This window comes from Pristis pectinata, chromosome 3 (assembly GCF_009764475.1).
Source record: "Pristis pectinata isolate sPriPec2 chromosome 3, sPriPec2.1.pri, whole genome shotgun sequence".
Lineage (NCBI taxonomy): Eukaryota > Metazoa > Chordata > Chondrichthyes > Rhinopristiformes > Pristidae > Pristis > Pristis pectinata.
The window spans coordinates 76,675,614-76,699,024 of NC_067407.1; the positions used below are offsets into that span (position 1 = coordinate 76,675,614).

At 44.7% G+C, this 23,411-nt stretch overlaps 1 protein-coding gene across 2 annotated transcripts; it reads left to right on the forward strand.

The window, feature by feature from the left end:
- Window positions 1–239: 239 nt before the first annotated feature.
- On the forward strand, window positions 240–22,002 carry tmem178a (transmembrane protein 178a). 2 transcript variants are annotated; one of them, XM_052011906.1, is made up of 4 exons: window positions 240–819; window positions 12,645–12,758; window positions 16,588–16,725; window positions 19,185–22,002. In XM_052011906.1, exons 1-4 carry the CDS (start codon window positions 459–461, stop codon window positions 19,424–19,426), a joined length of 855 nt encoding a protein of 284 aa, XP_051867866.1. In that variant the 5' UTR covers window positions 240–458; the 3' UTR covers window positions 19,427–22,002. The 2 variants fall into 2 exon arrangements, with proteins under 2 accessions (XP_051867866.1, XP_051867867.1); XM_052011907.1 differs by having other exon boundaries at window positions 16,588–16,721.
- The last annotated feature ends 1,409 nt before the right edge of the window (window positions 22,003–23,411 follow it).

Below are 23,411 nucleotides of genomic sequence, written 5' to 3' on the forward strand. Positions count from 1 at the left end.
ATTTATCCCCTGGGTATGTACGTGCAGGACAATAAACTTGAACTTGAGGTATCTTTTACACCCGTCTGAGAGAGCCCTCCCCCAAACGAGGGCACCTCGGACGGTGAGGCGCTCCCTCAGCGCCAGCCCGCCATCCCGGGTGTCCGAAGAGGGAGCTGAGCCCCTGGAGTCAGGGTCCAGGGCACTGCGCATCCAGCTAGCTCTGAAATAGGACCCATTGTTGGTCTCTCCCTGCCTCGATGTGTGCGGAGGGTGGGGGTGGATGTGAGAGCGGAGAGGCAGAGAGAGATCAGATGTAGCAGCCGGAGTGGGACTGCGAGAGAGACAGAGGGAGGGAGGGAGAGAGAGAAGCCGGACCCGTCTCCCTGGCAGCCTCTCCCCTCCACCGTCCGGATGTCAGATGAAAGGGAAAGCGGCTGAGCAGCACAAAGGCAGCGAGGGACGGGGCCGGCCGGAGGATGGGCAGCCGCAGCTGGGGCAGCGTGGGCAGCCTGGTGCTGAGTGTCAGCGCCCTGCTGCTGCTCACCACGGCCATCTTCACCGACCACTGGTACGGGACGGACACCCGCCGGCACCGGCAGAGCTGCGGCGGCCCGGGGCAGCGGCGGCTGATGCCCATGTCGAGCCTGCCGCTGCGGGAAGCCCCCGAGTCCCTGCCCCCGGCAGCCCCGGGCTCGCCCACCGCCTGGCGCTCCGTGCTGGGGCTGGGAGTCCTGGAGTCGGACTGTGCACGCCCGCTCTTCGCCACCCACACCGGGCTGTGGAGGAAATGTTACTACCTGGGCGTTGACCCCGACATCGATCACCTCGTATCAAGAGGTAAGGACCTCGCCCCCACCTCCTCCCCCTCCTTCTCCGCCCCCGTCCCAATCCGGCATCGGGATGTTGCTCCAATATCGGGCGTAAGCGCTGCACCTCCCTGCAATGGGACGTTGCATTCCCGGCGAGCCCCAAGTTCCCGGGTTGTCCGAGAACCGGCGGTAAGATCGGGCTGGTGATACACCATGCGGACCTCAGCCGGATCTGGAACTCCGTCCGCTGTGACTTCTAATGCATTGGCTTTGTTGTTGAGGGAAGCGTTGCAATTAGACAGGGCTTGCACCTCCACTGGGGCGACCCTGGAGGGGCTTCGCAATCAAAATACTGCTTATAAATATACCTATGGTGTATAATCTATAATGCAGCGGGGGGTGCAATAGAGCCACATTGCACTGGTTAATGAAAGGGGTTTACAAGGGACAACACTGGCTCATATCAACGGTTCTGAACGGAAAACACCAATTCATTATTTTGTTCATTTACTTTTTTTTGGCGATCTGGCGCTTTGCATTTTTTTTTGCCCCTCCAAAAGGTGGAGATAGGCCGCCTTCTTGACCCTCTGGTGTCCTTCTGGTGAAGGCGCTCCCACAGTGCTGATCAGCAGGAAGTTCTGGGACTTAGACCCGTCCGTGGTGAAGGAACTGCAATTTATTTCAGAGAGTGTGCAGATTGGTCGGGAACCTGCAGGTGGTGGTGCTCCCAAGCGCCTGCTGGGCTTGGCCTTCCCGGTGGTGGAAGTCGTGGGTTTGGGGGTTTCTGTCAGAGCAGCCTGGGTGAGTAACTGCATTAGATGGTACACACTGCAGCCACTGTGTGCCAGTGGTGGAGGGAACGAATACATAGAGTGGTGGATGGGGAACCAATCAAATGGGCTGCTTTGCCCTGGATGGTGCCAAGTTTCATGAGAGTTGGCTGTGGGTTCGCGAGGAGGGTGTGGCGAAAGATGCAGGGATCCTTGTCATGTTTCATCCCCAGCAGCAGCTTAACGGAGGATTCTCTGATCTACGGGCTGTTCCCGGGGACACACACAGAGACGGACATCAACTGCTGCTGGAAGGTGATCAACTCGGTGAAAGACGCCCTTTGGTCTGCCCAAAAATTGTTGGTCACCCAGCACTGCGAGATGTCCGTAGGGGAATGCTGCTGACTGGCACATTCCAGGCTGCAGGAGTACGTGCTGAGGGACGCACTGAAGCTGGGTGCAGCCAATGCAAGGGCTTGGTGGGGAAGGACGACAGTTTAGGGTTCTTCTGCCACAGGAGAAGGAGGAGCGGGGTCAGGCGAGGAAGCCGCTCAAAGGTTGTAAATATGGGATTGGGGTATCACACCAGGGAGCCACACGTGTGGCATCGGTGCTGTTTTTTTAATCTATAAAAAGATAACACAAAGAATTGAACTGTACACGAATGTAAAGGTTTGAACAGTTTTTATTATTGTATATAGTTTCCTTTATTATGAATAAAGTTTATTTTGTTAAAAAAAAGTTGTTGGACTGCACTCATCCAGGCAACTGGAGAGTGATCTTCACCCTCCTGACTTGTGCCTTGTCAATGGTGGAAAGACTTTGGATAGTCAGGAGCTACAGATACCCGGCCTCTGACCTGCTCACTATGGCCACAGTACTTATATGACTGTTCCAGTTGTATTTCTGGTAAATGTTGACCCCCCCCCCCAGGATGGGAATGGTGGGAGACTCAGCAATGATAATGCCACTGAATGTCAAGGGTAGGTGGTGGGACTCTCTCTTGTGGACGTGGTCATGGCCTGGCACATTGGTGGCACAAACGCTACTTGCCACTTACCAGCCCATGCCTGAATGGTGTCTAGGACCTGCTCCGTGCTGAGGAGTTCTGAATGGGACTGAACGTAGTGCAATCATCCACAAACATCCCCATTTCTCATCTCATGGTGGGCACAAGGTCAGCGATGAAGTGGCTGAAGATGGCCTTGAACACTGCCCAGAGGAACTCTGCTGTGGTGTCCTGGGGCTGGGATGATTGACCTCCAACTACTGCAACCGTCTTCCTTTCTTTGAGGTTTGACCCTAACCATTGATATATTTTTCCCCTTTGATGTCCATTGCCTTTATTTCTACCAGGGTGCAGTGATGCCACACTCAAACACTGCCCTGATGTGAAGGCCAGCCATCTCACCTCACCTACGAAATCCAACTCGTTAGTCCATGCTTGGACCAAGGCTGTGATGAGATCTGAGGTTGAGTGGGTCTCAAGCTGGGCCTGGTTGAGCAGGTTATCATTGCAACGCTCTGAAAGACATGAACTACTTCTTACGACTCGGGAGCCGCCTCACTGCAAAGGGAGACGTTGATGATGAAATTCACCATCGCCTGCAATCCACCAGCATAAGGAAACGCATGTTTGAAGATCAGGACCCCAGACCTGGCACAAAGCTCATGGTCCACCAGGCAGCAGTGATCCCTGCTCTTCTATGTGCTTCCGAGACCCAGATACCCTCAGTAGCAGTTCAAGGCACCAGAGATTTACCACCAACACTGTGCCCATGTCCGCCTCGTCAGTCACTAAGAACCCACAACACTGGAGAGGAAGCAAGTCATCCTTGATCCAGGGGGAATGCCTAAGAAGAGGAAGGTTGGTGAGGAAGGGCTGCTTGATAGCCCTGTTGATGACACCTTCCATCACTTTGCTGGTGATTGAGAGTAGACTGATTGGATGGTAATTAGCCTGGTTGGATTTGTCCTGGTTTCTGTGAAGAGGACAAACCTGGGAACTCTCCGCATTACTGGGTAGATGCCAGTGTTGTAAGTCTATTAGAACAGCTTGGCTAGGACCCAGCTAGTCTCCAGTACTACAGCTGGGGTGGTGTCTGGTCCCATAGCCTTTGCTGTATCCAGTACTCTCACCTGTTTATTGGCTGGAGACTGGCGTCTATGGTGGTGGGGATATCAGGAGGAAACTGAGACGGATCATCTATTTCCCACCTCCGGCTGAACATGTCTCCAGTGCTTCAGCCTTATCTTTAGCGTGCTCATTCTGGGCCTGCCACAGTTAACTTTGGGGAAATTCTTGGGGGTGCCTCCTCTAGTTTATAGGTCACCACCACTCACAACTAGGTCCGGTAAGGCCGCTGGGATTCAAGGGGATCTGTTCTAGCGAGATTGCTTAGCTCTTGTCTGTTATCTGCTGTGTCTGGTGTTCATTATGCATGTGGTCCTGTGCAGCCACGACACCAGGCTGCCACCTCCGTATTTTAAGGTAGGCCTGGTGCTGCTCCCAGCATGCCTTCTGCACTCCTTGTTGAACCAAGGTTCAACACCCTGACTTGACAGTAATGGTGAAGTGAGGGATATTCCAGGCCACGTGGTTATGGATTGTGGTGGTGCTCAGTTCTGCTGCTGCTTTATGCTGCTGGTGCCTTATGGATGAACGGTTTTGAGCTGCCAGATCTGTTCTGAATCTACATGATTTAGCACGATTGTAATGCTGCACAACACAATGGAGGCTGGAGGAACCCAGTGGGTGGAGCAGCATCTGTTGGGGGGGAGGAACTGTCGATGTTCTGGGTCGAAACCCTGCATCAGGCTGCCAATAAACTATTAAACAAGAAGTGAATATGACCACAGGCCACCAAGATTCAGCAAACCCTGAGACTGACACCAACAGACGCTGCTCGACCCACTGAGTTCATCCAGCAGATTGTTTGTTGCTCTGGATTCCAGCATCTGCAGTCTCTTGTGTCTCCAACGGAGGGTGTTCTTGATGTGATGCTGGGACTTTGCCCTCACAAGGGCTTCTACCTATGTCATCATGGACATCTGCATCTGTGCAGGTAGATCGGTGAGCTCAAGTTGAGGTTCTAATGTCAATGGTTCTAAACAGATAATACTGGGGTAGCACTGACCACAGGTAAAAGTAACTTTAATTTCTTACTGGTACAATTGTATCACTAACATTGCCAACTTAACCCATTTGTACTGATGTTGTTGGCCTCTTTCTTACTGGCGTGCTGTACCAGCCCTTACGGCATGCTTTCATCTTTGACGCTGGCTAAAGCCAACAGTTCTGAAGGGAAAACACTGGTTGATGCCAATGGCTCTGAACAGATAACATTGGCTAATGCCAACAGTTCTGAAGGGAAAACACTGGCTAATACCAGTGGTTCTGAACAGACAACACTGGTTGATGCCATTGGTTCTCAATAGCTAAGAATGACAATGCCAACCATTGTTTAAGCAGCATATGCACACACACACACTCAAATGCAGAGGAGCCAGACCGACTGACAGATTGAGAATGCTGAATCTGTCAGCTCACCCTGCTGAAAGATTCCACAAGGAGTCCAGTGGCAGAGTTCCATTTTGCTGGGGTTCCCCAGGCTTTGCAAAGGGAAACAACCTCCTGGATCTTGCAGTGGGTTCAGAGAGCCCATTGTTTTAATAGGGTTCAGGGCATGTTATCTGTTTTCCTCTCCGGTTATGTACTTAATAATTTATGTGTTTGGAGCTTTTTAGACTGAATTTTACTTTTTTATTTTTATGAAATACTGAATAATTGTTAATTTAAAAAAAATTCACTTCAGTTGCAGTAATTTTTGAATACCTGAATGCCAGAGACATGTGAAATCATTTTAAAATATCACTCGGAACCTTTATAGCCAGAAAGGTTGGGGACAAGGCTTTGCAATGATCAAAGCTATTGGGGCCATTTTGGGAGCAGGGCTTCCTCACTGCGCTATACTGGAGCCTCGTTGTTGCATAGAACACGCCACTTTGCACCCAGACTAAGTTTGTACAGATGTGAATGTGAGTGGGAACAGTGGCAGCAATTCTGGTGTGGGAACTAGGTCAGTGACACCTGGCCCATTGCCAACTGATATCCGCTTAGGCCATTAGTTTGGAGAGTATTTCCCAGGATGCCAAAGGGGAGAACTTCCTGATGTTTTCCAACAGAGTCCTAAGGTTGCTAGGCCCACCTGAAAGGACAGGTATAATGCAGTTGAAGGTCTACATCAGAGTGATGTGCACTACTCAAATTTTCTGAATCCATAATCACTTGACCAGAGAGCACTCCCAAATGAGCCACTGCTGATTCTTCCACAGTGGTTTGTGTGTGTGTGTGTGTGTGTGTGTGTGTGTGTGTGTGTGTGTGTGTGTGTGTGTGCGCGTGTGCGTGCAGCTGTGTCTGTATGTGTCTCCATCTGTCTGTGTGTCTGTTTGTCTCTCTCTATCTGTGTGTGTGTGTGTGTGTGTGTGTGTGTGTGTGTGTGTGTGTGTGTGTTGCGTGTGCATTTTTCTCAGTGTAAGCTGTTACATGGAGCCTGCCATCCACTACATTTCTCTTTACTTTTGGGTAATTTCTGGCTTTTGGGATCTCGCATCTCTCAGACTCACAGAGTTGTTGGTGAGCTGCCCTCCCAAGCATCTGGCTCCATTCTTTCTGGCTGTCTGTGTCGTAAATGGATGCAGCAAAGGTTTAATTTTACAAGTGTGTCACAGCAATTTTCACAACTTCACAACAACACATTTAATGCATCAGTCACGCGTGTTGGACCTTTTATAAGTATCTAACAAAATGCCACAAAAATGTTGCTGAACTCAAGTGATCTCAATACATCAAGAATATATGACACAAGAGAATGAGAACAAGAGTAGGCAGCAGTGAGCACTTTATGTGACACACAGAAATGGAGAACGATGTCCTCAACCACGGGAATTAAATGCTCATCGGTGCACCAGCTTCAATGAACCCTTCAGAAGTCAAGAGAGACACAATGCGATTCATAGCCAGAGAAGTAATGTTTGAAATGTGGTTACTTTGCAGTGCAGGGCAAGGTGGCAGCCGTCTGCACACTGGTTTGAGATAAATGACCGCAATAATAACACAGTGGTAGAGCCGCTGCCTCACGTCTCCAGAGACCCGGGTTCAATCCTGACCTTGGATGCTGTCTGTGTGAGGTTTGCATGTTCTCCCTGGGTTTCCTCTGGGTGCTCCGGTTTCCTCCCACATCCCAAAAACATGCATGTCAGTAGGTTAATTGGCCGCTGTGGATTGCCCCTCGTGTATACACGAGTGGTAGAATCAAGGGGTGGAGGAGGGGAGGTGATAGGAATGTGGGGAGAATAAAATGGGATCAGTGTAGGATTAGTCTAAATAGGTGGTTGATGGTCGGCAAGGACTCGATGGGCCGAAGGGCCTGTTTCCATGCTGTGTCTCTCTATGACTTTAAAATAAATCAGCTGTAATAACACTGAAGTATAAATATACAGCAGGATACCTGGTGAATCCCTCTGCTACCCTTCAAACAACACCACAGGGGCATTTTACATCCACCTGCAGAGCTGTAGTTCAACATTGCATCCCAAGGATACATCTAACAGTGCAATACTCTCTGACATCGTGGCTGTATCTGGCTTTGAAGCTCCATGAGTACAAATCCTTTCCTTTCTGCTTTTTAACAAATTAATTTCTGGTCTTCAATCCACTCATGATTAAAAATAATAAGGGTTTAGACATGTTTGTGTGTAATGGATAGATGGGTTTTACACAACTGCATATGGTCTTTCATGCCTTATATGGTGTTATTGCATTGAAGTTACACTTGCTCTGTTTCATGTGCAATGTATTACTGCAACTTAAGCAAACAATGGCAGCTATTTTGTGCACATCAAAATCCTACTAACAACTCCAGGATGACTAACCAGTCAATCTATTCTGGTGGTGTTAGTTGAAGGAGAAATGCTGGCCAAGACAAGAAGTGAGTTTCCTGTTTTGCTTCATATCGTAGCACAGGATCTCTGCTATCCATCTGTACCATTGGAACAGACAGATCCTGGGTTTCCTGTCCCAACCAAACACTGGTACTTCCAACAAAAACAATTTATGAAGATAATTCTCTGGATATGAGGATTGTTGGCAGAGCTGGCGTTTTTTTCCTTCCTCTAATTGCCCTGATTAAGTGCTGATGTAACTGATTGGCTTGATATACTTCAAATAGTCATTAAAAGTCTGTGGTACGATATGAAGTCAACAATACGTGTGTGGGACTGGAGTCACATATAGGTCAGATGAGGTCCAAAGAAACATTATTGAATCTGCTGGATTTTCATGACAATTGAAAGGTTCAGACTCATACAACACAGGAACCGGCCATTCGGCCCACCATGTCTGCACTGACCATGATGCCATTCCAACTAATCCCATCTGCCTGCACATGATCCATGTTCCTCCATTCCCTGCCTATTCATGTGTCTTAAATGTTGCTATTATATCTGCTTTCACCACTTCCCCTTGCAGCGAATTCCAGGCACCTACCACTCTCTGGGTAAAAAAATTGCCTCGCAAATCTTTGTTAAATTTCCCCCTCTCACCTTAAACCTATGCCCTCCAGTATTTGACATTTCCACCCTGGGAGAAAGACCCTGACTATTTACCCTATCTATGCTTCTCATAATTTTATCCACTTTCATCAGATTGCCCCTCAGCTTCTAACACTCCAGAAAAAACAATCTAAGTTTGTCCAACCTCTCCTTATAGCTCATACTCTTTAATCCAGGCAATATCCCGGTGAACCTCTTCTGTACCCTTTCCAAAGCTTCCACGTCCTTCTTTATAATGTGGCCTAACCAAAGTTTTTTTACAGCTGCAACGTGACTTCCCAACTTTTATACTCAATGCCCCAATCAATGAAGGCAAGCATGCTATATGCCTTTGTTACCACCCCATCCACTTGTGTTGCCACTTTCAGGGAGCTATGAACCTGCATCCTAAGATCCCTCTGTACATTAATACTCCTAAGTGATGTGCCAATTACAGTATACTTTCCTCTTGCATTTGACCTCCCAAAATACAGTACATCACCTCACATGTCTAGGTTAAACTCCATCAGCCATTTCTCCGCCCAGATTTCCAATTGATCTATATCCTGCTGTATCCTTTGACAACCTTCCTCGCTATCCACACCTCCCCCAATTTCCAGGTCATCTGCAAACTTATTAATCAGACAGCCCACATTTTCATCCAGATCATTAATAAAAATTACAAATGTACATTGTGGAACACCACTGGTCACAGTCCTCCACTCAATTGTTACTAATTTTTTTTTACTTTCTAGATTTAAAAAAAATACATTCAGATTGGTGAGATCTGAACATCCATCATTATTATTATCATGTGTGATGCATGTGTGGATTTTGAGCTTGGATATTATTAGGGTCTGAATTGAACCCAGAGCCCTTCAGACTTGCAATGGAGGAAAGGCAGTGAATATTCACCAATATGATGCCTGGATTAAGGGGTTTGTCCTACAAGGACAGATTAAGCAAACTAAGGCTGTACTCACTAGAGTTTAGAAGATTGAGTTCATGGGGCTTGACAGGTAGCTGAAGGGTTGATGTTTCCAGTAGCTGGGGTGTCCAGAACCAAGGGTCACAGCCTCAAAATAAGGGGTCAGCCATCCAGGACTGAGATGAGGAAATATTCCTTTGCACAGAGGGTAGTGAGTCTTTAGAACTCTCTCACAGAGAGCCTCAACGGCTGAGATCGATAGATTTTTGGATATTAAGTGATATGGAGTTAGTGCAGGAAAGTGGTGCTGAGGTAAAAGGTCGTCCATGATCTTATTGAAAGGTGGAGTGAGAGAATTTCCAAATGAGAACAGGTTTCAGAGAAACCCTTTAGAAAATTGTAGTCCAGGTCTCTGGATTACTTGCCCTATAATCATCCATCCATGCCCTAAAATGCAGGAAATGTAAGAAATGTAAATGTTATGAATGTAGGAATTGGCTCTCTGTGCATAAATCACAAGCTTCCTCAAGCAATGATATCATAATAACCAGATCATGTGTGTTGATTTAATTGATGTCAGTGGAGAGATGAATAATTACACCTTATGTGAATAAAAGCAACAGCATGGGAAGTGCTACAAACAGAAGAAAAACACTGCATTGGTAGAAGTGACTAAACACTTGCAGCTTGTGAATTGAGATTATGCTCAGCTGCACCAGTCTAAATCCAGCTCAAAGATTCAGAGCTCTCTGCCTGTTATGTCTAACTGCACACAGGCCTCTGGAAGAGATAATAAAGCCCTTGAACCCTCAGACACAAGATGTGATCGTGAAATATGATGTTTTAATTTTGTTTAAACATTTTACATGGGCATTGCATATTTCAAATGCAGACAAGTGAACATGAGCGAAAATAGATTTTGCAAAGCAAATGTTGCAAGGCCTTGTGGCCAGAAGGTGCAATGACAGGTTATTATACACAATCTAAAATAGTTCTTAAGTGATACCTTTAACACCACACAAAATACCCGTCAAGGTGCCACCTGCAGGTGTAACAAGAACTGCAGGACTTCATAATGGGCAGAATTCACAGTGTGTTCAACATTAACTTCTGAAATAAATGTGTGCCTACCTCAGGCTCCTACAAGCTGGAATTTGAGAAATCCACCGGGAAGAATCCTTGTTTGCAAAACTTCGTGAGGCTGGAGGGCCTTCCCCGCCTGCTGTACGCGGCCTTGGTGAGACCCCATTGGAGCTTTTGTCTGCCGCTTGGGTCTCTGGATCGGACGAAGAACGTTCTCACCAATAGTGGAGTGCAAAAGAGGTCTCACTAAACCGATTCCGTGAATGACAGGGATGACATATGAGGATGAGATTAATTAGGCCTGTATTCCATCGGGTTTAGAAAAATGACTGAAATGATCATGCAGTATTTTTGATCTAGATCCTCATCTATTTTTGATCTATCATCCTCAAAATGCACATCATGGTGGCAATATGGGGACAATAGAGGGGACGTGATTCAGGTATATAATGTACAGGGGTATAGATAAGGTAGACTGCAGGAACTTTTCCCCTCATGGGAGGCGAATAAAACTAGAGGGCACAGATTTAGGGTAAGGGGAAAGAGATTTAGAGGGGATCTGAGGGGTACCTTTATCACCCAGAGAGTGGTAAGTACTGGTAAGCACCACTGCCCAAGAGAGTGGTGGAAGGAGAGTCGCTGACAGCAATTAAGGAGTGTCTAGACAAGCACTTGAATTGCCTCAGTATAGAAGGCTACGGGCCAAGTGCTGGAAGATGGGATTAACACAGATGGATGCCCAGTCCATTACAAATTTTCAAAAATGTATTTATATAAAGACTAAAGTAAGAACATAGGTAGAACATTAACAAAAACATCTCCCTGAGGATTTTTCAGCCATTTCCTTCCTTTCACACCAATTGTAATTCCCTTTACCCTATGCAAGACTCTTCAGCAAGTCTGGTGCTTTTAGCCCATTCCTGCTTCCACACTGAATTCCACGAGGAGTCGAGTGTTAGAGTGCAGTTGGCTGCTCTGCTGTAAATCACCAGCTGCCTGAAACATTAACTCTGTTTCTCTCTGCGCGGATGCTGCCCGACCAGCTGAGTGTAACCAGCATTCTCTGTTTTTATTTCAGGTTTCCAGCATCTGCAGCTTTAAAAATGTCAAATGTTGCAGCTTCCAGCTATCTGGGTCTGGTACATGTGTGCAAATTACTGTGGAAGCTTTGGGAGGATAAAGTCGGCAAACTCTGGCAGATTTGTCTCAGAAAATCTGTGCCAATGTTTTCAATTATATTCAAAGCTTGTGTCATTATAACAACACCATAAATCATAGGAGCAGAATTAGGCCATTCGGCCTAGCAGGTCTGCTCTGCCATTCGATCATGGCAGATTTTTTTATTTCAACCCTATTCTCCTTCCTTCTCCGCATAACCCTTAACCCCTTTACCAATCAAGAACATGGGTGACTTCTCAAACAAAATACCTTGCATTGCGTGATATATGATCACCAAACCTCAAATTAGTATTTTTTTATTATGAAATACTATGGGATCACCAATTGTTGATTTTACAGCTTGTGTTTTTAAAGTGATAGGCTTGGTGTTCCATGCTTCAGACCAGGAGAAGGCAGGATAACTGATAAGTGGAACATTGGGCTATAGTTAAGGAAGCAATGACATCTGGGTCATGGACTCTGGAAATATCGGTGGGGGTTTCAGGATGTTAGAGCACAGCAAAGAAGGCTCATGTGATGTCAGGGAGCACCAGGGGGACAGTGCCAGGGTCTGGTAGGAGAAGGAAAGGAGCATTGGGAAATGGTTCTACATCAGAGTCCTGGGTTCATGGGAGGGGATCCTGAGACATGGGAGATTGGAAGGGAATTTGATGTGCCCAGTTTCGGCTGCTCATCAATTACCTGGGCTCACTTTCTTCTGTTACACTGGACCTCATCGTTCGGTTGGTTGAGCTGATCACTGTGATAACTCCCTTCACTGAACATTTGGTTTCCATTTCCACTGATCTTTTCAGAAAATAACGAATAAGCAGAAGCAAAGCAGGCAAAGCACAGAGATCACAAGACGCTCACGCCCTTTGTCTTACAACTCAACATTTTGCTAACAGATGCAGAAAAAGATTAAGATTCCCCTAAGTACACAATGCAAATGTGAAGGTCATTGGCCCAATGCCAGGGGCTATTGAACAATTTATATTTACTAATCAGAAGCACAATAATATTTGGCTAATGTGCTGCACAGGACTGGTGCATATGAGATGTTGATATTTTAGTGAAATTCTTTAATCGGTCTTATTTCATGAGCTGAATACTGAGAACTATGGCATTATTCCAAAGCTAACACATTGCATTTTGATGATAGGGATTTAATTAATTCTATCGTAAAATATTCATTATATAATCATGTTGCTTTTGATGGTCAGTGCTTAGCGCTGATATTTACTGCATTTTTACAATGACTTCAGAGTCTGTCATGTTTAATCCTCCATTGTCTGATGTTGCGGAATCTCATTCTCCCCTCAGGAATTGCACAGAGATGCACATCTGTCAAGTATCACTACTCTCAACCCATCCGTCTGAGAAATATTCCTTTCAACCTTACCAAAACCATCCAGCAGGATGAATGGCATCTGCTGCGTAAGTGTCGACCAGCTTAAAACCGTGCTACTCTTCCTTCATGGATTCCCTTTCACTTCTCCTCCACACCCTGCCTTCACTGGACTTTTTTATTTCCTCACATGCAAGTCTTTTTTTAAACAAAAAAGCTTTGTCACGTAGAAATATTTCACTGTTCATACAGATTTGTGGTTACAGTCAATGCATTGGTTAATTCATCATTTTCCCACATTGGCTGAGTTGTCTCACACATTGTGTGGGGGTAACTCTTGTGTTGAATGCTGGGCGGAGACTCCAGGATTTTGTCCCAGTAACAGTGAAGGAATGTGAGTCAACCTCCCAGTCAAATGGTCTGAGACTTGGAGGTAATGAAATCCTTGTGCACTTTTATCCTTACAGGTACTTAAATGGTTTGGATGAGAATATACAAGGCATGGTTAGTAAGTATGCAGATGACACCAGCTCAGGTGGTGTTATAGACAATGAAGGTTATCAAGAATTACAGAGGGATCTTGATCAGCTGGGTGAGTGGGCTGAGGAATGGCAAATGGAGTTTAATTTAGAAAAGTGAAAGGTGTTGCATTTTGGGAAGTCAAACCAGGGTAGGACTTTCACAGTGAATGGTGGGGCCCTGGGGAGTGTTGTAGAACATGGTTCCCTGAAAGTGGCGTCACGGGTAGACAGGGTGGTGAGGAAGGTGTTTGGCACGCTGGCCTTCATCAGTCAGGACATTGAGTATAGAAGTTGGGATGCTACGTTGCAGTTGTACAAGATGGTGAGGCCGCACCTGGAGTATTGTGTACACTTTTGGTCACCCTCTTATAGGAAAGACGTCATTAAGCTGGAAAGAGTGCAAAGAAGATTTAGGAGAATGTTGCCAGGACTCGAGGGCCTGAATTATAAGGAGAGATTGGGCAGGATAGGACTTTATTCATTGGAGCAGAGGAGACTGAGGGGTGACTTTACAGAGGTGTATAAAATTAAGATAGGGTAAATGCAGAGAAAGAGAATAAAAAGCTAGGGGGCATAAATTTAAGATGAGAGGGGAAAGATTTAATGGAACCTGAGGGGCAACTTCTTCATCTAGAGGGTGGTGCGCATATGGAAAGAGCTGCCAGAGGAAGTGGTTGAGGCAGGTACAATGACAACATTTAAAAGATATTTGGACAGGTACGTGGATAGGAAAGGTTTAGAGGGATATGGACCAAACATGGGGAAATGGGACTAACTTAGATGAGCATCTTGGTTGGCATGGATGAGTTGGGCCAAAGGGCCCATTCCTGTGTTGTATGACTCCATGACTCTCTGAGCTCACTAAGTTTTGGAGGTGAGGTGATGCTACAAAAAGTTTTGCCAAGTTGCTGCAATGCATTCTGTGGATAACACACATGGCTGATCCAAAGTTGGCTTCAACACCACTTCCTCGGTCTCCCCATACCCTTGTAGTTCAAACATCCTTCAGGCTCTGCCCTGAATCTATTCAATGACTTTGTCCCCACAGCTCTCTGGGGCAGAGAACCCCAAAGGATCCTGAGGGGAAATTCCTCCTCATCTCCACCTTAAATGGGTGAACCCTTATTCTGAAATTATGCCTCTAGTTCAAGATACCCCAGCAGGAGAAACCTCTTCTCAGCATTCACGCTGTCAATCCCACTCCGAATTGGTAAATTGGTTTATTATTGTCACATGTACCGAGGTACAGTGAAAAACTTTGTTTTGCCATCCATACAGATCATTTTGTCACATCAGTATGAAGTAGTACAAGAGAAAACAATAACAGAATGAGAATATAGTGTCACAGCTACAGAGAAAGTGCGGTGCAGGCAGACAATAAGATGCAAGGCCACAACAATGTAGATTGTGAGGTCAAGAGTTCATCTTATTGTAAAGGGGACAGTTCAATAGACTGTTTAGACCATGCAATAACAGCGAGATGGAGGCTGTTCTTGAGCCTGGTGGTATGTGCTTTCAGGCTTTTATATCTCCTGCCTGATGTGAGGGGGGAGAAGAGAGAATGTCCAGAGAGAATCTTCTATGTTCCAACAAGATCACTGCTCGTTCTTGTGTACCCCAGTGAGTGCAGGCCCAACGTGATCCACCTCACTCCATACATAAACCCTTTCATTCCAGGAATCAACCTTCTCTGCATTATCTCTAATACAAGCACATCCTCCCTTAAATATGGAGACTAGTACTGTACACATTACCCCAAGTGCAGTCTCAGCAGTGGCCTGTAAAGTTGCATCAGCACTTCTCTCCTTTTATACTCCACACCCCTTGCAATAAGGGCAACATTCCACTAGCCTCCCTCATTACTCACTACACCTGCACACCAACTTTTTTGTGCTTCATTACTAGGACCCACAGACCCTTTTGTATCACAACATTTTGTGATCTCACAGCATTTAAATAATAATTTGCTTTTGCATTCTTCCTTCCAAAGTGGATAACCTTACATTTTCCCACATTAAACTCCACCTGCCAACTTCTTGCTCATTGACTTGACCTTTGCAAGCACATGGTGTCCTCCTCACAACTTCCTAACCACCAATCTTTGTTACTATTAGTAAATATGGCTACAGTACCTTCATCCATATAGGTTGTAAATAGTTGAGGGTCCAGCACTGATCCCAGTGGTAGGGGCAGGCACGGTAGTGTAGTGGTTAGCATAACGCTATTACAGCGCCAGCGACCCAGGTTCAATTCCGGCCAATGTCTGTAAGGAGTTTGTACGTTCTCCCCGTGTCTGTGTGGGTTTCCTCCAGGTGCTCTGGTTTCCTCCCACATTCCAAAGACGTACAGGTTAGGAGCTGCGGGCATGCTATGTTGGTGCCAGAAGTGTGGCGACACTTGCGGGCTGCCCCCAGAACACTCTACGCAAAAGATGCATTTCACTGTGTGTTTCGATGTACATGTGACTAATAAAGAAATCTTATCCCATTAGTTACTGTGCATCAATCTGAAAATGACACGTTTATCCCAATTCTCTCTTTCCTGTGAGTCACTCCTGTATCCGTGCCGATGTAATATCTCCAACCCCATACATCCTTACCTTTTATGAGGTACCTTATCAAATGCCTTCTGGAAGTCCAAATACACTACATCTACTGATTCCCCATTATCCATCATTAATGTTACATCCTCAAACAACACTAGCAACTTTGTCATATATTATTTCCCTTTCCCATGTTATCTCATCTTACGATTTTCTCAACATCTTGCTGTTACTTCCATAGTTAAGGATCCCAGAATGGTGGGGCCTTTACATTGTAGCTCTGCTCAGTTAAATCTCCGTGAACTTCCCTCTTGTTACTTCTGCTGGATGGCAGACATCTGTCCAAATGTTTACTGAGGTGGGAATGGTGTGGTGATGGCACCGGGCTGGTTTCCCATTGGACATTAATCATCCTTGTATACAGTAAGCACACAGCACTGCGGGGCACCAGTGTAAAGGCAGAAATTTAAGATACAAGAAATGGCAGGGAGATCACTCACTCTGCGGATAATTTGACCTCAGCTGGGCTCACAACCTTGGGCCCTTCTACCATCTGGCGCCATTGCTGAACAGGCCATTAGGAAGTGCTGAGCCAGTGCTTTACCTTCATTACCAGGAGCAGTGCCTATGTTCTGCTGAGCTCCTTTGGCACAGTGTTAGGGAATGCACAGTCAAGGGAATTACTGGACAAAGCGGAAATCCAGACCCTTTGTTCTGTGCATTAGAAACATCGACATGCTATTTTTATTCAACAAAATTTATTCACTCTCATGCTCTCAAAACAGACACATTTGCAGTTTGTTTCCAAGCAATTCTAACAAGGTTTTTTTTTCCTTCCCTACCTCACCAACTCAGATCTGAGGAGGATCACAGCTGGATTCCTGGGCATGGCAGCCGCTGTCCTGCTGTGCGGTTGCATCGTGGCATCCATGAGCTTCTTCTGGGAAGAAAGCCTCACTCAGCACGTGGCAGGTCTCCTCTTCCTAATGGCAGGTCATTTTCCAGCACCTTCCTTCAGTGGTCCGTGTGTCTGCAATGTTTGCGCATGTGTGATCCAAGGTGCCCTCTGGCAGTGAGCTGGGTAGTGGGTAGTGCATTGCCTTTTGCTTCACTGCCAAGTGGAGTGAGGTCAGAGGAGGAAGAAGGAACTTGCATTTATATAGTTACTTGCACAACTGCAGGAATTCCTGCAAAAGTTTATGATGTGCTTCCGAAATACGGTTCAACTGCAACATCCTGCAGATGCTGGAAACCTGAGATAAAAACAGGAAATGCTGGAAACTCTGAGCAAGTTGGGCAGCATCTGTGAAGAGAGAGAGAGAGAGAGAGAGAGAGACAGAGTTAACATTTTGTGTTGAATGGCATTGACATAAGATCATCTGTCTCCATAGAAGCTGCTTGACATGCTTTGTGTTTCTAGCATTTTCTGTTTTTGTCTCATTTTTCCAGCATCTGCAGGATTTGAGCTGTATTTCAGAATCTCTCTCTCTCCACAGATGCTGCCTGACATGCTGACTATTTTCAATATTTTCTTTTTTTATTTTTGAAATATAGTCACTGCTGTATGTAGGAAACCCAACAGCTAATAGTATTGCAAGGCCCCATGTGACAATAACCAGATATTATGCCTACAGTTCATTTTATATGGTACACTAAATAGCTGTTGTGTTTAGTGTTAACACCCAGATGGGAGACTCCCAAAAGTGGCAGAAATGGGGTAATATACCTTTAAAATATTGCTATGATAATAGGGGACCTGCAGTTCCCTGCAAAGACTGCACTGCTGGTCTATTGCCACTAGGGGGCATGGGAAGGGGTCTCTGCTTTAAAGTCCTCTCACCATGGTAATCCCAATCTTCACTGAACCATTGACCTGGGGTCAGCTCTTGTTTGCAGAAGAGTGCCCTCAATTCCTCCATCCTCCATGTGGAGAGGTACAGTGTACCCCTGCGTTAGGGCAGTTCAGGTAACGGAAATTTAACCTTACAGAATTCACAGATCACTACCAAAAGATCTGAGATACAGAACAAAAAAATTCCCTCTGACGCAATTTATATGAGAAAGAATAACTATTTAAACACAAAATGCGAATGAAACAATAAATGTAGTCAATTTTTGTCAGGGTTCACATTATGGAAAATCACAATACAGATGGTCTTCTAGGAACGGAACCTCTCCCTAAGGCGGGGCTGTACTGTACTTCCCTACTCTAATCCTGAAGGGCCTGGCCAAATTCTTAGGACTGGACACTTCAGCTTTTGATTCCCCAATGACAAAAGTAGTCCGAATCCTCTATCAGTTCCCTTCATACCATAGAGATGTCAATCAAATCAGCCTTAACCTATCACATTCCAGGGAATAATTTCAATTTATGTAATCCCTCCTCATAATTTAATTTTTGGACTCCAGTTATAAATTTGATAAGCTCACATTACACTTCATCCAGAGTCAATGTACTCTTCCCAAGGGACTGCCCTCAAAACAGTTTCCAGTAGCACCAGATGCAGTCTAACCAGTTCATTGTATTGCTGTAGCATTGCTTCTATCCTCTTGATTTCCCATGTTCCAGATCTAAATGCCAGTATTCTACTGACTATTTTCAGTACCTGTCAGGACATTTTAATGATCTAAATCCATAGACTCACACACCTTTTTGGCCCTCTGCTCCCAGCTTTTGAGCATTCAGAGTTTTCTAATTTACTAAATCATAGAGCACATAAACAGGCACTTGGGCTCACTGAGTCCACATCAAGCACCTATTTACACAAATCCTACATCAATCCCATTTCATTTCCCATCAATACCCTTCAACTCTTCCCCACCCCCAACCCAGATCTATACTCACCTATACACTTGCGGCCATTTACAGTGGCCAATTAACCTACTGACCTGTTTACTCCAAAGTAGGGTATGTCACAATTGCCATCATTAAAATCTTTTCTCTTTCCACTTAATCTGTTAAAATCTCTTTTGCATGTCTCGTTTTTGGCTATGTGTCTTATGATGCTGCCTGTCTTTGCTTCATTCTATTTCAATTATAAGTAGGAAGAACTGTTGTTGTGCCAGCACAGGTCTCTGGGAGACACCAAGCATCCTGTCACTTGAGAACCTGCCCATTGCATGAAAAAAAATGAATACCCTAGTGAAAGAGAATTTAGATGCAACTCTAAGTCACATTGTACAATGGATTACTTCTGAAATATGCTTGTATATGAAAAATAGCCTTATATGAATGTAAATTTTGTGAAGCAGCATGCTTGAAGTAACACTGTTTTGCAATACCCTGAAAAAACTGTGTACACAGCATATTTATATCCATTTAAAATAACTTGATAGTGTTTTGTCACAGATTTCTATTCATTGATTTCTTAGTGAAAATGCTCCATTGTTGAAAGGCATTGTATTTTGGATTCAAATAGTGAGATGTTTACTCTTGTCTCTCTTCTTTTTAGGAATCTTTTGCACAATTTCTCTTTGCACCTTTGCAGCCAGCATTTCCTATGACCTGTCGCGCCAGCCAAAATTTATCTATGGGCTTCCGAGCGATGTTGAGCATGGGTACAGTTGGTCAATTTTCTGCGCCTGGTGCAGCCTGGGGTTAGTGATGATGGCAGGCTGTTTGTGCACTGCCTTTCCCTTCCTTAATAGAACCAAGACAATCCATCAAAAGTCCATCAGAGATTCTTCTGTCTGAGAACTGCCTGACAAACTGCTGTTATCATCAGCACAATCTATGCTTCTCCAATCTGGTTTTGTGTTGGAGGTGTGACATATGAATATAGTTCTTGTGTTCCTGATTCTTTGTAGGTTATGCCAAGAATTATTTCTTGTAATAGATCTATGCTCGTGTCTTTAAAACACAAAGTGGTTAGTTGAAAGAAGTGCACATTCAATGTGAAGCTATCAAATGCAAAAAGGACTTTTAAGCAGGTACTAACTCTATTCTATGAAACAAACAATACTTTATGTTAGATCATCATCACCTCCAGCATTGTGTTACAGGGGCTAAATACTGCAGATGCTGGAAATCTGAATTAAAAAGTAAAAATGTTGGAAATACTCAACGTCAGGAGCAGGAAACTGAGTTTAAGCTTCTGGTGTGTGACTGAGAGGTCATTGTCCTGAAATGTTAATTCCATGTCTCCCTCCATAGATTCTGCCTGACCCCCCCTTGAGTATTTCCACCATTTCCTGTTTTTGTACCAGTATTCTGTTGCTGTATTACAGATTCAAAAAAAAACAAGCAGAAATAATACATGGACCTATGCTAAAATATCAACTGAATTTTACATTTTAGATACATTTTAAGTATCCAAAGGAGAAAATTCCCTCAATTTTACATAAATAACACAAAAGCATAATGGAATTGTCCTTTGCTGAAATAATTAAATAGTCAATAGAAAATTCACAGCCCATTTTTGATCCCAATTATATATTTTTTCCACTTGAAAAAAAACTCAGGCTGTGCTTAAAATGTACTATGGATTTTTATCTCCATTTTAGCATTGTTTCCACCTAAAACTAATATCACCAATTAATTTTAAATTGTCAGGTCTAGGGTCAATTTGCACTTTTACATTCCAAATACTGCCTCTCATAGAACTGTGTGATTCTGTTATTAAACAGTGTATTTGAATAAGGTCCATCTGCAATTATTTGATGGTGGTGTGCTGTCATTTAAAAGAAAACTTGTGTGTAAAAATGAGTAATAGTGTGTTGTCATTTGCCTTGTGTTAAATAACGTGAATGAAAATATGTGGTTATAATGTTTCCATCAATGTGAATCCGGGTATAGATTCTTCGTGCTCTTTGTTTCTAAACATATTATTTTGTGTGATGAGATTGAAAGCTCTGTGATCTGAATATTGCCTCCGACTGACAGGACCCCAGTCTAGGGAATGCGGCACTTTGTCTAATGAGGCCTGTGATTAGATCACACAAAATTGGTTTGCTGCCTTCTTTTGTTTATTACTGGCAAGCTGCAGTCCCAGAGGCAGCTCAAGGCCACAGGAAGAAGAAAGGTGACAGTGCTGAGAAGTGGGAGAAGAAATTGGCAGGACTGGGAGTGTGAAGATTAATGTGGAAGTGGGAGGGACACTCCTGCTCTTCCTGGCTCCACAGCAAAAGTCAAAAAAATAAAGCCTCACTTTTCAGGAAGCGGCTCTGGCCGAAGGATACCGACTGTAGTCAACGTGGCCAACAAGGCGGTCATTTGCTCAAGAGTTTTATAAAGTGGTGTTAAAGGTGGCATCCGTGTATCTCTCCGTGACTTGAAGTAGACATGCAGCCCTCATCAACATCTGCCAAGAACCAAAGGGTGTAATGTGTATTGTGGGGTCATAGAGAGATACATCATGGAAACAGGCCCTTCGGCCCACCGAGTCCATACTGACCGTCAACCATCCAGTTACACTAATCCCATTTTATTCTTCCCACATTCTCATCAACTCCCCCCTCCCCCAGACTCTACCACTCACCCACACACAAGGGGACAATTTAGAGCGGCCAGTTAACCTACCAACCCAGATGTCTTTGAGATGTGGAAGGAAACCAGAGCACCTGGAGGAAACCCACTTGGTCACTGGGAGAAAGTGCAAACTCCTCACAGACAGCGCCCGAGGTCAGGATTGAACCTGGGTCGCTGACAGTGTGAGACAGCAGGTCTACCAGTGGTGCCACTGCTCCCTGTGTGTTTCACGTGACTGCCCTGGAAGCCAATGCCCTCATCTGGTTCACTCCAGTCTTTACAGAGGAGATCTGCCATTCCTGGTCTTTATGTGACTCCAGACCCCCTGCTCTGTGCTGACTCTTAACTCCAAAACCACCATGTTGCCTCCCAGCAAGCAGGTCAAGGGCAATGAGGGACAAACAAGAAACACTAGTCTTCCACAGCAACCCCCACATCCTGTGAGTGAACAAACAGAAACACCTTCACCATGAAGACGTAACGTGCATGCCATCCTCTCACTTAGGTGCCCATTTTGACCCAGCATTAATGACTTTTCCAGTTTAATATATTTCGAACAAGATACCTGCCAGATAGGCATTGTTTTTAGATAGTGTGATGGTTAATGTGTTTAGGTACTATTTGAAACAAGTAGGTACTATTTGAAACAATATATCTGTGTGTGGAGTATCTGTTCTTAGATGTTGTGCAAACTTCTGTTCGATACAATCTTTTTAATGGGTGTTTGCTGTTCAGAGTAATATTTCTTTTCAAAAGTCAAGTAAAGATACCTGGTAACAAAAACCTTTCTTCCAATAAAAATAATCCAGTACATTAAAAAATTCTTTTAATTATTCTGAATGCTATAAATGTCATTTGCAAACCTCAGAGCAAAACTCCTGTTCATTTGTGAAGTTAGAACATAGAACAGTTATCACAATAAACCTGCTGCTCACAAAGTGACTATTTGATAAGCAAATTTTTCCCAACACATTTATCTAAAATGCAAGTAAACAGTGCTAGACAAAAACTAGTTTAACTAGCTGTAAAATGCACAGCAGGTTTCAAAAGTGGAGTATTTTATTTAACTAGGAGGCCTGGAATTGGAGCTGGAATCCAGGCGGGGAGCCAGACTACTCCCATTCTCCCATCCTCCATCTGCCTCTCACCCCCACCCCCTCTCACCTGGATCCACTATTGCCTGCCAGCTCTTGCTCCACCCATTCTCCTCACCTCTTTACACTGGCTATCTCCCCCCTATCTTTCAGTCCAGATGAAGGGTCTCGACCCAAAATGTCAACTGTCCATTTCCCTCTATAGATGCTGCCTGACCCGCTGAGTTCCTCCAGCATCTTGAGTGTTGCAGCAGGTTTCAAGATCTTGGTATGGCTCAGCATACCAGAAGTGATTATCATTATCAGCTGCACTGGTTGAATATGTGGAATCTGGTTCAATAACAATAAACGACATGTATATAGCAAAGTTAAAGGTGCTACTTGCATGCAATTTGTTGCTGTTGTTGAACCAGGGCTACATAGCATTATCAATAACATTTGATGCCAAGCATTGTAAAGCGTTATTAATGCAAGCAGCATAAGGGTTTCAACCCTGAGAGGATCTTGTGATCTAAATTAGGCAGCAATTTAGGATGTACAACTTGTTAAGTTCATAAGGATCAGCCTCAGCCAAAACCCGGCAGGAGAAGAATGAGGGCCTTGCAGATCTGATGACATGGCATTACCTTACAGTCGGGAACTGTTGTACAATGACCTAAGAGATCCATTTCAGGGCAAGGAAACTTGGGCAGGAAAGCCGAGCTGTTTAGGTCAAGGTGCTCAGATTGCTTTGGGAGTAGCAATGACTTTGGGTGACGGGTAAAATAGAACAAAATGACATTCAAATGCATATTGACATCAAACTGCAGCTCTGTCCTCTGACCTCGCAGTTTGGGCACTCTGCCCGGTTCTGGCTGCTGAGTTATTGGTGCAGGCAATAAAGACAGACCACTCCCATCTCTGACAGGTCTGAACTAGTAAAATATACTTAATAAGAATCATATGAGGATTACACATGGCAGTATAAACGTACTTTAAATCGTGAGATTAGGACAAGCAGGTCACAGGTTCAAAATATTAAAAGTTAGAGACATCAGGTTTTATTTTTCACACAACACGGGGAATGAACTCCTCATAGTCTGGTGAATTGGAATGAACTCTTCACACAAGGTCAAGGG